This window comes from Embiotoca jacksoni, unplaced genomic scaffold (genome assembly GCF_022577435.1).
Source record: "Embiotoca jacksoni isolate LCO1_2020_lvr unplaced genomic scaffold, fEmbJac1.0.p SCAF_49, whole genome shotgun sequence".
In the NCBI taxonomy this organism is placed as follows: Eukaryota; Metazoa; Chordata; class Actinopteri; family Embiotocidae; genus Embiotoca; species Embiotoca jacksoni.
This window is the reverse complement of record NW_027185402.1, coordinates 2,469,179-2,481,687: the sequence shown is the minus strand read 5'-3', so window position 1 is coordinate 2,481,687 and position 12,509 is coordinate 2,469,179. Positions and strand designations below refer to the sequence as shown.

At 43.4% G+C, this 12,509-nt stretch overlaps 1 protein-coding gene across 1 annotated transcript in view; it reads right to left on the bottom strand.

Moving 5' to 3' along the window:
* Positions 1 to 12,509, bottom strand: part of LOC138210900 (phospholipid-transporting ATPase ABCA1) — a 144,752-nt gene that overhangs the window by 18,012 nt on the left and 114,231 nt on the right. The window contains exons 42-47 of the mRNA XM_069170271.1: positions 9,539 to 9,601; positions 8,322 to 8,428; positions 5,435 to 5,576; positions 4,298 to 4,432; positions 2,424 to 2,527; positions 1,101 to 1,193 (exon numbers count right to left, since the gene is read on the bottom strand). Coding sequence (XP_069026372.1) covers positions 1,101 to 1,193; positions 2,424 to 2,527; positions 4,298 to 4,432; positions 5,435 to 5,576; positions 8,322 to 8,428; positions 9,539 to 9,601 — 644 coding nt within the window. The remainder of the gene's footprint in view (positions 1 to 1,100; positions 1,194 to 2,423; positions 2,528 to 4,297; positions 4,433 to 5,434; positions 5,577 to 8,321; positions 8,429 to 9,538; positions 9,602 to 12,509) is intronic.

The window sequence follows — 12,509 nt, the reverse complement described above, 5'->3', positions numbered from 1 at the left end:
GATTGGCCTCACTGCTACATGCAGGGCTCGGGGCACGAGTGCTGGCCTTGGGAAATGTCAGATGAATATCGGAGAGTGGACACGAGCGCTAAGAGTTAACGGCGGGGGATAGCTATGATGGAGACGTAACAGAACGCATTAGGAGACATGTGGAAAGCCTATTAAGGTGGTGGATAAGGACGGGGGTGGTGGAGATAGAATTTATGGGTCGGGAGAGAAACAAATGTGAGGTTGGGATAATGGTGAACGATTTGGGACACTAACAGCAGGCCCGCAGACCTGGCAGGAGCTTTTCATGTCAAATCAATATGATCACACTGATGAGTCCACACAAAACAAACTGTACCACCTATAGCTTGGTGACCTAATCGATATGACTTTAACTGTGGATACATTAAGACAAGATGGTTTCTGGTAATCCGAACGAATGGATATTTTATGGTTACAAACCTTTTAACCTTTAAAGGAATGAGAGCTATAAGTTGCAAATGATATTAAGGAAAAGTTCTACGTTTTGCTAAATCATTTGCTTTTCTAAGGTAAATTGACTTGATACCACTCTAAATACGAAGCTGTAGCAAGGCCGGCTTCCCCCCCCCCCCCCCCCCCCATTTCCAGTCTTTATCCGAAACTGAGCTCAGCTAAACTGAACAAATGAAGCATTATAATTTCACATTCAGTGTCATCAATCTGCTCATTTGGCAAGAAAGCAAAAACCCGTGTCAAAATGCTGAACTATTCCTTTCATAACAAGGTAATGGAGTTCGCGTGAGGTTTCTCACTGTCTCCTAAATTGTGTTATTCTTTGTGCATCTCCTACAAAGCCCTTCTTAGCTGCGGTAATAAATGATAAAAGAAGTAAAAGCAAGCTTTCCTTATCTTCCTCAAAACTTGAATCTACTCCTATATTCTTTTTATTACCAATATACATCGTATGACTTGTATGGACACAGTATAAATAACAGAACACCTTGGTGGGAGAAGGGGATTTCTTTCATCTCATTTCAAGGAACTTCAAAGATTTTTAGTTAGATTTTTTTTTTTTTGTGTCCTTCTTGGTCTTTGTTTTGGTACTTAGTGGCAAAAGAGAGAGCCCTTGCCTGTTCTTCAGATGCTGGATGCTCCCGAGACACTTGAAGCGACCGTTCACCATGATGGCCATGCGCGTGCACAGCGCCTCGCACTCCTCCATGCTGTTGAGAGAACGAGAAGGACGATGCAGAAATGAGAAGTAGCAACGGTAACCCGTGTTTGAGTGTTTTCTTTTCAAACATTTTAAAAACTGAGATATTTCAGAGATCTTTGTGATGTCGTTCCGTCTCTTTCCACTGCTGACATATGCTCTGTTCAAGGCTGCGCGTTTTTAAACGGGACAGATTTCGTTTTTCTGTGCCAGCTCACATTATGACCAAGTTACTGAGACATTTCTCCCTGTCAGTTAAAGTTTCAGCATTTCTACGTGTCTCCCCTGACACCGTAAGTGAACGACAAATTTGATAATTAGAAGGAGAAGAAGGGACCATCTGTAGTTGGTATTATCTCATTTTTTTCTCTTCTGGCGTCGGGCTGCAGCGCCGGTCATTTGTAGTTGAGGCGAAACCTGTGACGCCTTTCTGAGGAATGGTGCAATTAGGGATTATGACTTTGTGAAACCTGGTGAATTTGCCACTTAACAAAACACAACCACCTGGTCATGCCATGGACGATTTGATGCAGCTCAGCCGCAGTGCCTGCAACAACAAATGCTTTTATTCTTCCATGAAGGCAACACATGTAATGAGGATAATATATTCCAAATGATACCGTAGCACAGATTATTCACACGCACTGCCAAGAGCACAACCGATTCAGGTTGGGAAATGGTCAAATAAATAGGGAGCGAATTGCTAAATGTTCCATATCGACTTGGGCCATCAAGTTTTTGGTTTCACACAAAATGAGGCATTCAATTTTTTTCCCTCGCTCAAAATCATGTCCAAAACTGGTGGCAACACTACAGAAGAAAAAACTTAGGGAAACTTAACTTTGCTCCAGGAAGCTTTGGATAATGAAAAGACTCCAGCACTGATATTGACAGTTTCTCTTTTCACAGAGAAAAAAAAAAAACCAACAAAAAAGCATCAGTCAGTCAATATGCCCTCACGCTTCATGAAAGCTTTATAGCAGCCAGTGCGTTTCTGGCAGCCAATATTAACTGCCACACAGGAAACAATACCTTTCAACTGCAGTCTAACGCCGATCAATTATAATTACAATATTTATGGCTCACATTCACTTATGAGCAATCTGGTTGCTGTGCTTTCCATGGTGAGGAGTCAAAATATTTTGACTTTATCTTTGTGGGTGAAGTGTGAATCCATCAAAGAAAGAAAGAAAAAAAAAAAAAGAAAAAAATAATCAATAGATGAATGGCGATGTTGCACCTGTGTGATGTGAGAATGACTGAGCGTCCCTCTTTGATGACACTCAGGATGCAGTCCCACAGGAAGCGTCGGGCTTTGGGGTCCATCCCGGTGGTTGGCTCATCCTGCAATAAATAAAACAGTCGCTGCTCAGTTCAACCTCAGCAGGTAATTAAGGAGTGAAATGAAGAGGAGTACTGTATTCCTTTTACTGAAAAACAACACTTTTAATAATCTGCGCATTTGTGTGTCTGAACTCAGGTGCAGATAGGTGACAATTAAAAAGCTGCATCAATGCAGCGGTAAGCAACATAAAGCTGTTATCAGATCTCAGCTGATCTCAACAGCTGTGGCTTCTCAGACTCGAATATAGCAAGAGATCTTTCCCACACCATCATCTGAACACCAAGAGAGGGAATATTTTTTGAAACAGTTGTAGTCCATCCATCCAGTGAAGTCCAATCTATGCAGAAGTGCCCCGAAGCAATTCTGAGTACTCGAGGTTAGCCAACACATTAATAACATATATATATAAAAACACACACAGCGTAGAGGAGGAAAATTCTGACTATAGCCATGGACACATCATAGGGACACATACTGACGCACAACATAGCATAGCATAGCATAGCACAACACACACACACACACACACACACTCAATGACTTGCTGATTCTTTTTCCTCAGGGCTTGTCTGTACATGCACGATTAGAGAGTGACAGTACTCAGTCCATTGGCTGGTTTCGTTCCAGGCCTGGTTCTCCCTCACTAGCAGAATCCTACAAATCCCGTGGGGTATTTCCATCACCGTGCCCAATGTGTCCCTGTGCAAACCCGACGTGGCGCTGCCTCAAGGCCGCCTGGGCGAGCGCACAATGCTGAAATTGACACAGACACTGACAACACATTATCCCGCAGCCTGCATGTGACGGCTGGTCTGGTTCAGGCGAGGAAATAAGGAGGTTTGTAAATAGTGCAGCTTACAAAACACTGCCAGAAATTACTGGAAAGATGAATCCATTAAATGTAATTCATTATGGATTACACGTTACTTAACTAAAATTGTTATTACCGGCATAATGCCGAAGAACTGCTGTAAATCAAACAAAGTCATGGATTTATGACAAGTATGGAGATATTTATGGGTGACAGATATTCAAATGTAGATTTTCTGTTTATGAAATCGTAAATGTTTCCTACTTTACCAGGCCATGTAAAGTGGTGGCTGGGTCATGGGATAACAAGTCAACTTAGCAAAAATCACGAGAAAAATGTTGAATTTGACGAGCCCCAATGGGAGCACCAAGTGTGACTTAAAGGTCATTTAAATCCCTTCCTCATAAAACCACCACACAATTTTCCAAATGTGCATTAAAGCCACTTAATGGGAAGCATGTGATGCACTATATTCGGAGTCATGCATTCATTATTCTTCCATCGGAGAAAATGCTTTTGCCCTCGCTTTTAAATCCTGATGAACAGGAATTTAATATGTGCAAACACCTTTCCGTGTGCTCCACATTTCTCGAAAGGAATTGAGTCTTCCCTGGGAGAAAAAAAAAAGAATTAAAACATGGCCAGAGGATGAACCCTGGAAAGTAAACCCTTCTCATCCACAAGTAATGTACTTGTAAGCCTTTGGGAAATTCACGAAGGGTTTGCACGTTTGGTCCTCATGTTTTTTTTTCTACTTGTCATATGTCGCCCCGTTATTCCTGTTTTCTGTGCATCTTCCTATTACAGTCTGTGAGCTCGCAAAGAGACAACAGTGCTCTGCTGTAACATCTGCACAGCATCAATATTGATTTAAAGCATTACACTCTTAAATCTTCATAAAAACAGCAGCGTATCACATTTGCATCATGTGCAAGATATCAGTGAAGCTGCATCTCACCAGGAAAATCACTGGAGGACATCCGATCAGGGCCATCGCTGTCGAGAGTTTGCGTTTGTTCCCACCGCTGTAGGTTCCTGCTGACTTGCTGGAATACTTGACGAGCCCCAACTTCTGGATCCCCCACTCGGCCACCTTTTGACGAGGGAAAACAAAGGGACCATTACGGTGTCAGGCGGAGTGTGTTCGCGTAGGCTCCGTCACCAGACTTACGGTGCCATGATGGATGGTGTTTTGGCTCGGATCTCCAGTGTATTTAAGCTCCGTGGCTTTCAAGGACGGGGCCTGACAGCTGGCATCACCGTAAGACCTTAATCACAGGCTGCTGAGGTGCTTTACCGTCCTCCCAGCTATTTCAACAACATCTTGTCCAACACAGGCAATCAGGAGCTTCGCTGCGGTGCACGACGGAGGAGGTACAGTAAATGCAGGCTGCAGGGCTTGAAGCGTGTTTCTCTCACATACATGTCAATGTATTTGTTTACTCATTATGCAAATAAGACAACACAAGGGGCTTAGGTTGGATGGAGACGGGCAACCAACCAAAGAAATATATCACAATGGGCTGCAGCAACATTAAGAGTTATGTTGGCAGCACAGAACTGGGTCCCTTCGCAGTGCAGCGAAGACATCAAAGCCCTGGCGCCGGGTCTGAGGCCCATGGTCACCGCCAACCTCCTCCTCTTTTGATCTCACTGCTGCAGAAGCGGGCGTTGCGAGGAGAGAGCAGGGAGGCCGCCTAGGGCGGGCCACACCACTGGGCATGGTGAATAATGGAGAGCCATAACCCACAGCTGCTGCTTTTCTTCCACCGGACATTTTTCATTATGTATGGCTTCTCCCATCGAGGTTATCTATCACTTCGACATGTTCTTCAGTTTGACCTACATTCATTCTGGCTGAAAAGCAGTTGATGGTGAAAACAAACAAAAACAACATGGTGAAAGGAAACACACGCGGTGTGAATCGGTCGAACATTTGAGACGCTTTTCCGTCGATGTTGCAGTTACGACAACTTTACAGCTCATCTATATTTGCTATGTTCGTTTGTGATGTCGCGCTTCACACCATTAGCAATGAGTGAAACGACAACTCGGCTCGAAACTGCACGGAAGATACAAAGAATTTTACGGTTACCATGGTGACTTCTTTCTCTGGTACCCCTCGTAACCGGGCGTAAAACTCCAGATGCTCTTGTCCAGTCAGCAGGTCATTAATGGCATCGAACTGGGGACAGTAGCCCATGTTCTGGTGAACGTCCCTCATTTCTGTCCGTATGCTGGAAAAGAGACACACTAGTTACTCGACAACGGACGGCATAAAAGTTTGAGTTAAAAGATCTAAGAGCTGCAATAAATGCCTCAGTAAGATCGAGAGTACGATATCAAATATAGAATGAGAACAGTTAGAAGGCTGAGAGACATACACTTCATTTATGTTGCCTGTGAAATTTGATTAAAACTGACTCAAAAGGAAAAGTCATCAAATATTCACAATAACTTGACAAGAAATAAAATGGAAAAAAAAAAAAAAAATCAGAGCTTGACCCAGTCAAGGCCGGTGCGTCTCTTTGAAACTCCTCCAAACTAAAATGGAGCAGCAGAGGTTCATTTCACATTCTGTACTTGTAGTCTCAAGTAAGTGTCCCCGAAACTCTCTCTCTCTTAGAAGGAAAAAGTAAAAAAAATAAAATAAAATAAAAACACGCACAGAAAAATGCAATCTATTTATAATTTGACCACCAGCAGGCAACAAAAAGTTGATTTTCTTTCTTCTCTTTGCAGCTACTTAGTTTTGTAAAGACAAAATTGTAAACATTCTCCAGCCTCAAGGAAGATAAATGTGATTTGATGTATGGAGGCTGCAGGATCTCAACAAGGCCACAGTAAACTGAAAGCTTTTTTGATGTAATATAATGTTTTGTTCGAGCTTTGATAAAAGTCGGTGAATGGCCTTTAGATGAGTCAGGGAGAACCCTGTTTTCAACAGTGTTTTTAATTAGCGCTGGCATTTTAGTTTTTGACACTGTCTGGCACTTAAGAATGAACCTTTCGCACCGTCGATAAACATTTGAGACTACTGTCCACAGATTAGAAGCATCCATGCAATAAAACAGGCCCTATAACTACTATCTAAATGTTTTCATGGAAATATTAAAGTCCCTCTCCTGGCACTGATTAAACCCCTAAAAACAGTTCTGTTAATTAGAATTACATATTTTTGCTCAGAAAAAAAACCCTCCCCTGAATGTCTTAAAGTGGCTTGGATGTAACTTCACACATTTGCCTTCATTCAGTGTGCACAGAACAATGGCATGTGGTGATATTGGAGTCATTCAGCCATACGTTCTCTGCCCACCACGCAGAAATACAGTATACCAGCAGACGCTTGATGGAGCAGCGGTAAACAACAGCAGCTTCTGTCCTCCTGTCCGCAGCTACTGGTGACATATCAAAGATGATCATTTCTGCTATTTTAGCTGACATTTTTCACATCATTTTGTTCCTAAAGTTTTTGTTTTCTTAATGGGTCAATTATTTTTGAAATTTTTTACTGGCAACCAGTGTTATTTTGATACAGGATGAGTTTGCTGCTTTAGCTTATAACGACAGAAAGCAGGGAGATAGAGCCAGCTTGGCTCTGTCTAAACATAAATAAATAAAAAAAATTAAAAAATCTGCCTTTCAGTGCCTGCAAAGCTCACTGATTAAAATGTATAACGGATACGTTACACCATGTGTTTAATCCAACCAAGAACTTCCGGCTGTACGGAGGGTTATGTGCTGTAATGTGTTAATAACTTAGCTTCAGCTGTTTTAGGCGAGTTGTTTCCATTTGCCGTCAGCTCTTACGTTAAACTGTGGCCTCATATTTAAAGCGCGAAGCGAACAGTGGTACACATGTTTTCCTTTTAACTCGGAGCGCGAATGTGAGCCAGTGTATTTATTTAAAACCCAAAATGAATCCTTCCACTTCTACTGTCAAATATTTTCTTGGTCTGTAACAACAAGATGAGCCACCACGGGTGGTTAACATAATTTTTCTCTTAGCATTCGACAGACGGCAACACCGGGCAGTGAAAAGATGCCGAACGTCGGTATGAGCTGCCATTCGTCGGGAGCCCACAATCAACAATTGCCAGGAGAGCAGAAGCATGCCTTTTCTCCTCTGCCCATCATTTTTCTTGCCAATGCACAGAAAGCATAATGAGCCGAAAAACGGAGGAGTGGGTGTACTCACATCTGCTTTTCCTCTCCTCTCGGTTTTTGTTTCCCCTACAGGTCTCTGAGATTTTTCTTTGATCTCTTTTACCCGCATTAATCAACATTAACACCGGTGTGTAAGGCCTTGCTCTATTCAGCTCCCTTTCTTTGTTGAACACAAAGTCAATTACCAGATGTATAAATGAACAACTACAGCAACCCCTGTGACGCACAACCAACCGCAGCTCCCTCTCACCCGTACTCGGGCGTGCTGCCTTAGAGAGGCACGCCGAAGCAAAGGAACGCGGTTGTTTGTTCCTGGAAATACGGAAGGAGCAAAGCTTCTTTCTCTCATGTGCTCGAGTCTCATATTGCCGGTCTCGAGGTATTTTTCTGGCGCGTACAAAGATGATATTTGTAAGGCTGAGACAAAAAAAAAAAAAAACGAGCAAGGTACAGCGCAAAGACGTGAAAAGGAATGAAATATGAGCAAGCCGTGCAAGAGGTGAGAAAGAAAAGAGAGAGCAGTCTTCAGCATTTCTGAGAATATCTCAGCGAGGAGTCAAGAGAAAACCAAAGCTGAAAAGACGGCAGAAGGTACGAGAGATACCGAGAGTACCTCGGCGAGAAAAAACAAAGAGCGAGAGCGGGAGAGGTGGAACAACGGAAAGCTGTATCACAGAGCAGCTGAGAGAGGGTGTGAGCTATAAAAAAAAAAAAAAAAACCACACACACTATGGCTCGATCCCCATCTGAGCAGCCATCTTGGGTGGCTAATTATGATGAGTTACTCGGAGCACTAGTGGGAGTTCGCGCCTCACCTGTATCCATTTAGGAAGGCCTCTCCACCGGAGACTGGGATGTCTCCTGTCAGCATCTTGAACGTGGTGGTTTTCCCAGCACCGTTGATTCCCAGCAAGCCGAAACACTGGCGGAGACAGCGGGGAGGCCTCCGTTAGGAAAACAGTGTTTTGTAGGAACACGTCTCATTGGAAATCAGACAGGAGCGAGCGGAGCGGGACGGCATTTCATATATTCTGTATGTCGTGTTCCTTTGAATAAATACTCCTCATTAACCTCTTTTAATGAAGTTTATCTCTAGACTGTACAAACATTTGTTCACTGCATATCACCGAAACAACGATTTATAGTGTACGCATGACTGGTTCAGTGTTTAGCAAAATAACAAATTCTGTACACAAACAACACAACAGACAGTAAATCAACACGGCAGACACTGTAAAAACCCAACCAGTCCCAGAAGCATTCCTCTGTAAATTGCTACAACAAACACCGTCCTCGCTCTGTATTTTCTTCCCGATGCTGCTGATTGTATTTCCCTCTGGCGGGCACGCGGCAGGAAGTTGTCTCGGCGGGGCCCCGCGGTCATGTGACCCTTCCTTACGGTGCCCTGGCTTTGGCATGAATATTTGATTTCTGTCAGTCATTGATCCCTGGCTTGTTTGTGACCCGTGCTCGTGAATGCATAGAGGAGGGCTAAGCTTGATGTAAATAATGCATGGCAATTCAGTGTGTGATCAGCAGAGCCCCGTGAATCACACTATTCCACTGGCATTTACATTGGGCTTTGAGTAAACACCGTCGAGGAGGAGGAATACCTGCAGAAAGCCCGCCAGGCACGGCGGCCTGTCAGCATTTGAGGTTATGTTTAAATCAAGCTTTGGGCAGTAGCGACAGTGCACGAGTGTGGGGCAGTGAAAGCGTGCACGGCCACGTGTAGTACATGACATATTATAATGATGCTTTACACGGACAACTTTCAGGTTTCCATGCCCAAAAACTTCAGTTTGTCGTATTTGGCGAATTTGGTTTCCCACTGCCAATTTCCAAGTGTAAACACCCCCGGCGGCTCATTCTTTTGAATGACAATGAAATAATCTCTCCCTTTTGGGCACCGCAGTTGAGTTTTAAAGCCCTGCAACATGTAAAAATGCAAGAAAGCCGTGCGACACGGACAAAAGCAAACAGTCGTTATGTCGGAAAAGGTGCTTGTGTGACTCGTCAGCATCTGGCTCACCTCTGCGGCAGGTACGCCCACACATAGCCTGTCCACAGCGGGGGTGCTCTTCCGAGAGTACACCTGCAGGGAGCAGACAATAAAATGAATCAACCATCCAGCAAGGGGGGAAAAAAAAGGGAAGAAAGACGGAGAGACGGCGGGAGGCGGGGAAGGGTGGGGAGCAGACAGTGAGAAAGATAGCAGACGATGGCATGAGAAAGTATGGAGCGATAGACCAGAGCAGCAGGGAGGAGGTGAGATGGAAGAAGCAGGTGGGGGGAGGAAGAAAAAAAAAAAAAAAAAAGAGGAGGAAGAGAGGGAGACGGGGGGAAAGTGAAGGAAACAAATTTTAACAAGAAGGGATAATTTGCAACGTTTAGGGCGAGCCAGATGGGAAAAAGCTATTAAAAAAAAAGTTACCGAGACACTTGCACCGCGAGGAGAAGGAAAGGACATACAAATTTGTACTTTTGACTGCGGTGACAACGTTCACGAGGAAAGCTGCCTTGACTTTGAGTAGCACTTCAGCAACCTCAATAACCATCAGCGCACTCACGGGGTGACCGGTGTTTTATGTGCGGACACCAACATCAGTCGCAGCTGCATTAAGTGGTCTAGATATACAGTGGTGTGACCTTGGTGAAAAATCCCACTGTCCTTTCTGTAAAACGACTTAAAGAAGTCCATTAAACACATGCAAGTAGATACTAAGACTAAATATCTGCAGCGACACTGGAGACCCTGCTCATCCCGTCAGAAAACCGAAGTGTCGGATGGATGACAAATCAGAAGAATTTGGAGTACTTACACTGAATTATTACTTATACATGCTAACTTCATGTTAACTTCTTATAATGCGTTTCACTGCCGTACGTTTTCACAAGTCTGTTTGTTAGAGTCCGTTGATACACCCAGCAGGAGGTATGTGTGTGGCCTGATTCATTTTAAGTCTGATGTTTTCTCCTTTTAGCGCCGTTTTGGTCTCCACCACCTCCTGGGTGAATAACTGGCTTTTTAAGTCACTAAATGTTCCAAGCAACACTGGTAAAAGCAGTAAGAAGAAATGAATGGCAGAATGTGGAAAAACAGGAGAAAAGAACTTCACGGACAGAACGAGATGTGACATAAAGTTGCGGGGAGTAAATCTAAAACAATAAGCTGAAAGAAGCTAAAATACTTTTTGAGGCCAACGGGAACTGTTTTGTTGACAAGTCTCTGCAGCAGTTCCTTTCACACTGCATATAGCCGTCGGACTCTTTATCAACACAGTATAACAATACTGAAAAGGGAAGCTTTAACAAACTAATATTGTTTGTTAACTACATCAATTCTCCTTAAATTCAGAGGTATCCGATAAATATAAATGAATAAATAGTGTTGAATTTTGACCGTGACCTGTTTGTTGCTACACGGAAACACAGGGAATGTCAGGAATATTCAGCCTCTGGCGACCATGATCGTCTCTATCGAGTCTGTAGGACTGACGGACCGACACCCCCATCCCTGCAGCTCCAACCACAGAAAACCAGATCCCGTTGCTATTCAGAATAATCTCTCCAAGGACAAATAAAATGATGAAAGTTCTCATTCTGATTGTGAGTCAGTATCCTGCTATGATCATGCAGAGACACTGGAAATGAAAAGGTGGCGGATGTGTTTCACATCTCACTTGGAAACTTTTCCACACATGCCTCTGCTGCTGACCAGCCTCATCTATCCATGCACATTTACAGCAAAGTCAGAATTGCCTGAAGAATGTCAAAAAGTGAAAGCAAAGACACCTCCTTTTTAGGTTAAAAGAATTTGTTAAAATCTCCAAAAAATACAGACGAACAATTCGACAAAGTGAGCTTTGTGGTGCAGAAGGTGTTCTGTTTTTTTCAGGCAAACTCGGGGTTTGATATGTTTTCAAAGTGGCATGAAAGCAGTGTTGTCTTGTTCTTGCATGAAAAGACAAGACAAGGCCTTTATTTGTGTTGCTGAGTGTGACAGTCGAGACATTTAGCATTCAGAATCAAGGACGGCACTGTGCCCTTTCGAGTTATGAAAGAGTGGCTGCTTTTTTGGGGGGGGCTTTTTAAAAGTTTTAGTTCTTAATGAGCGATGTGTGTGTTTACACGAGTGTGGGAGAGAGTGAAACAGTGAACATCCATTAAAACAGAAAAGTGACACATGTTCCTCAGTATGAGCGGTACATTTCCTGTATAGAATCTCGAAACCAAATATCCTCCGTTACAAAGTCAGACGTATCCCGAATGCCACTGCGCAAGTGTAAATTTAGAAATGCCACTTGAAGCCTGAAAAACAATGACATTAAATTTACCGCACAGTTGGCACATCAAAAGCATTTGATAAAAGCAGGAGTTGCAGAGATCCGTCATTCTTGCGGAGCCATCTGGCAGCTGCACTCAGTACTTGTCAATCTGGATTGCACATACCACCTTTTAGTGATAGTTTTCACTGCTAAAGCTACATCAAAGCAGCAGATACATGTACGGAGGTAGGCAATTAAAGGATGATTCCCCCCTGACTCCAGCACCTCCGCAGCTGTCGTGACGAACGCGCCCAAGTCTAACCAGATGAGACAAGGCATGGCGGAAGTTGTGCAACCATTAAATATAGATTTAAGTTATAAAAATCAACAGGCTTTGAGCTTGCAATGCTATACTCCAGGCAGTAAACTACGCTTTAGTTGAAAGGACTCACCGCCATGTGGTCCATTCGTTTCATGATTTACAGTAGGGTGGGGTTCCCGGTCTTTCTCAGATAAACCCCCACGGCCCCGTCAGAAGAGCGCGTGCTCCTCCGTCCCACCACTCATCATGTTCTAGTAGCAGGTTATTAGTTATTGTGACAATAAATATACTAAATAACAGCCTCACACCAATTTGTAATACTGTTTGTGTCTTTTTTTTTTCTTCCACATATCAATTCATTAAAAAAAAAAACCCTGAATGAAATCAATGTTTGGTGCGAGCACCCTTTAAAG